This window comes from Pavona decussata, unplaced genomic scaffold (genome assembly GCF_977016875.1).
Source record: "Pavona decussata unplaced genomic scaffold, jaPavDecu1.1 SCAFFOLD_61, whole genome shotgun sequence".
NCBI classification, from domain to species: Eukaryota; Metazoa; Cnidaria; class Anthozoa; order Scleractinia; family Agariciidae; genus Pavona; species Pavona decussata.
Genome location: NW_028145482.1, coordinates 1 through 4,251, shown reverse-complemented (window position 1 = coordinate 4,251; position 4,251 = coordinate 1). Strand labels below are relative to the sequence as shown.

The 4,251-nt window shown below is 42.3% G+C and overlaps 1 protein-coding gene across 1 annotated transcript; it reads left to right on the top strand.

The window, feature by feature from the left end:
• The first annotated feature begins 3,038 nt into the window (after positions 1-3,038).
• Positions 3,039-4,148, top strand: LOC146478921 (uncharacterized). Its single transcript, XM_085111103.1, has one exon. The coding sequence runs from the start codon at positions 3,039-3,041 to the stop codon at positions 4,146-4,148; it is 1,110 nt and encodes a 369-aa protein (XP_084967229.1).
• The last annotated feature ends 103 nt before the right edge of the window (positions 4,149-4,251 follow it).

Sequence of the window (4,251 nt, the reverse complement as noted above, 5' to 3'; positions counted from 1 at the left end):
CTCATAGACGTTACGTGGGTAAATAAATCATTCATTCATTCATCCGTGGTCAAACTTGAGGATTTCATCCACCGCTCTAAAGTGCGGAACACAAAATTACTGCTAAAGAGATTTCATTTGAATGCTTCAGTTACCATGAATCGAATAGATAGACTAGCTAAAAACACACACACACACAGGGTCATAATAAAGAGCAGTAGAACAGAGACGACTGCAGATGTGTATTTGCCTGATATTCGTAGCGAAATGATGATTCTGAAATACCTTCGCCGGATTTTCTCAGACTTCGCGGCGACGTACTTAACTGGCTCAACGAACTACAAGTCAAGCGTTTTGTTGTATCTTTTAATGGAAACACACTCGATTCCAGAGTTGTGGATGATCTCTCATTATACTGAGACGAGTCAAAGCAGTCTTGTCATTTAAAAACACACCCCGTACAAAGAAAGAAACCAAATTTACCAAATACAATTATACCGTACACACATTCACTAAGTTTCTCACCAGTCTGAATATCCTGACAGCATTTCCCTGACCAACAGTATTCAATTTACGAAACAGAACGTATTTATGCGAAAGAAATGTGATGTTATGGTTTCAGCCTGACAAAATGAAATGATAGCATTTGTCCAAAATGTATCGGTTTGGAATACAAAACTGATCATCAACTTGCAGTTGGTAAAAGTCAGAGTTAATCGCCGTAGCGCGTTTGGAAAACGGACTGTCGAGTGTTAGACCTTGGTCACAGCGATTAACATGCACACCTGTATTCACTCGGCAGGTTCTGCCATCTTAGTTTCACCTTCTTTAAGCAACACGTTCAATAGCAAAATGACAGTCGTCACGACCGATTGTAGACCATAATATTTTAGTATCTGGTTTTACTAGACAAGTATAATCGAAGATTTGGGTTTTTCTTGCCCATGCAGTGTAGCCAGTTTATTGACGTTTTACTGGCCGCCAACATGAGTCAACTCCCATTGTGATTTGTAAATTATGACTGTCAATTATTTTTACTCTTCACCTGGGCCCGCGATTAACAGTCAGTTGAGTTTTTCATCTCGGATTGTTAAAAATGTTTTAAAAATCTAATTTTAAACTGTAGGTAAAAAAAGTCCTAGTCAGAACTTAAGAGCAAGGGCCTTCTGGTCCATGTATCTTATTTTGAAATGTTACTTTTTCACAGTACCGGTCAAATCGATGCTTCAACATCCCCCCGGGCATACCTGTGCATTATACCTCTTTGCCTTGCATCTCCGGTGGTTGGGAATTTGATAATCTTAGTCTTCTCGGGGAGACTTCATTGCATAATTATTCATTTTAAGACGGGTAAATAAAGCTTATTGCGTTCGACCAGGAGGGAGTGGTGAACGTAGGCCTGGGCGCCAATGTAGATATCAGTGGTTTCTCAGTGGTGAAAAAATCCGAGGTGTCCGGCCATCGTGACGTCACACGAAAACCAGCTCGGGAATTTTAAAGCCATTTTTGTGGTTTCAGCTTGTACAAAGCTGGAACCTACATTGTCATCGTGTAGTGTAAGTAAGTAAGAAAGTAAGTAAGTAAGTCCATTTTCTGTAAAGGTTCGGAATGCCGACGGTTCACCACGACAGGTTACGAGATCTGAGTCGGCTTTATTCGTACGGAAGATTCAAAATGGCTGCCAGGTCTCTCATGCTCACTAAGGGGGCGGTTTGTGGTTCACAGGTTTTCAATACCGTAAATCAAAAGAACAACTCCTAAGGAACACTCGGCTGCTTAAAAAGTCAGTGAGTTCATAGCGAAAAAATTCCTGTTCGAGATTGTGTGAAGTCGAAAACATGTGCGATCGCAAAGTGAGTCCATTTTCCGTCAAGGTTCGGAATGCCGAAAGCTCACCACGACAGGTTACGAGATCTCAGTCGGCTTTATTCGTACGGAAGATCCTTGTATTCAATTCAAAATGGCTGCCAGATCTCTCACGCGTGGATTTTCAAGGTGGCAGTTTGTGGTTCTTGGAAGGAAAGCACAGGTTTTCAATACTGTAAATCACAAGAACAACTTCTAAGGAACACTCGGCTGCTTAAAAAGAGGAAATCAGTGAGTTCATAGCGAAGAAATTCCTGTTCGAGAGTGTGTCAAGGCGAAACATGTGCAATCGCAAACCAAGGGCGCTTTCCACACAGGGCACCCACACAATGTGTCTGTGTAGCCGATTGTTATTATATAGTAAATGCACTGGATTTACCGTTTGCTTCACCTATAGCGATATATCGCTAACTATGTATATAAATCAATGATAAATAAACGTTGAATTACCTTATCTGTGGTATATAGTCGTCCTTTCACCTCAAAAGCGGTTTTTTGAGCGATTTTGAAGGAGTTTGAGTTCGCCGTTGACTGTTCCATATATAAGAAGGACAAGGGAGGAATCCTTGTTTTGAAAGGGTTCCAGCGCCGGAGCGATTTTTCCTCCAAAAAACGCATCGCTCCGCTTTCAAACTTCACAGCATAAAGGTCAAAAGATTTTCGATTCTTCTCATACCTTCCAATCGAAAATCCATCCAAACGGTCCGGAGCTAGTCCTCGAAGAAAATCAAAATCCCACAGTATTCGAGCGACTGGAATGCGTAGCAAAATTCATATGTGCCAGCCACAAACCGTCCCGCTGATTGCCCCTTTCTGATTGGACGACGTTAGACAATCACCTATTCAAAATACCTAACGAGGGTGGGGAACCACAGGCATTTTAGTGACCCTTCAACTGTTTACCCACCAGACTCGGGTCATGTGTCTTGACGGTCACCGGAAGCCACTTACATTTCCGATCATTGTTCGCATCCGCCAATGAATGAGCAGGGGAACAGATTGCTGCGAGTTTTCCCGCACATTTGGATGTTGACAGTGTTCACGTTGGTCTTTGTTGTCGATATGTAACCCACATAGATGTTAGCTGGTTTTATTGCGTTCTACCCGTGGAATTTATAACATTGGAGAGGTAACGAAATATTTTCTAACTTTTTAATGAATTTTATCAACAAAGAAACAGCAGCGTAAGTTTTATGTTGAAACATACACCTTCTTCTTTTCCATTCAGAGATTCTAACACCTTAACCGCGGAACAATCCGAGATCATCAAGGTCGCCGAAGCCGGGCACAATATTTTTGTCACTGGTCAAGCTGGTACAGGAAAATCCACTTTAGTACACGCTCTGAAAAAGGATCTACGCAGCAAAGGAAGAAAAGTTGCCATTGTTTGTTCAAGTGGCATCGCTGGAACTGTTTATTTAAGAGATGGAACCACCGCGTCGACGGCTCACGCTTATTACGGCCTTCGTACTGCTGATCTCCCAGCCAACATGGTAGTCGAAAGATCGGTAGCGAACAATTTAGTATGCGAACGTGTTAGACAAACAGACACTTTTATCTGGGATGAGATAAGTATGACGAGCAGGCGTGTCTTTGAGCTGGCGAATAAAATTCACGAGCTTTTATCATGTCACGGCGAATCAAAGTATCTCTTCGGCGGAAAACAAGTGATTTTAGTTGGTGATTTCTTACAGCTTCGCCCTGTTGCAAACTTATTCGACCTAGAAAGATTCGTTTTCGATTCTCCTCTTTTCATTAAGTTGATTCCTCATCGATACGAATTAAAAATGCTGCTGCGTCAAAATGAAAACGAGAAGGAATTCGTCGCCTGTCTGCGAGAAGTGCGCATGGGAAAGTGCAGCGATATTTCCCACGCTTTCATCAAAAGCCTGGCTCGGCCTCTTTCAGATGAAGTGAAAGAAACAGCGACTCATATTTTTTTCAAGCGCTTGCCAGTTCAATTTTTCAACTCACAGGTCCTGTTTATGTTGCCGGGTGACCTGTTTACTTTTGAAGCAATTGATGAAGGAGATGTAAGTGGAATACAGTGTCCTGCTGATCGGGTACTTTTGCTGAAGCCTGGATGCAAGGTCATGTTGCTTTGGAACAAGTCCAACTCTCTTGTAAATGGATCACAAGGTACATTTGTTGGTGTTAGGGGTGACGATGTTGTGGTTGATTTTGCTGAAGAGGGGCATGTGGTTGTAAAGAAAGAGACGTGGACAAACCATCTAATGGTTCTGAGTGAGCAGCACAGACATTCACACATTCTGGTATTGGCTGTAACAGCTGATTGGGATTGAAGCTGATTATCTGGAGGTTATTGCAAGATTTGACTCGAGTGAGTGACACATACATCAATCCAGGAACAAACTCTTTACTGGAATGTAAGACAGCTGCAGGGAG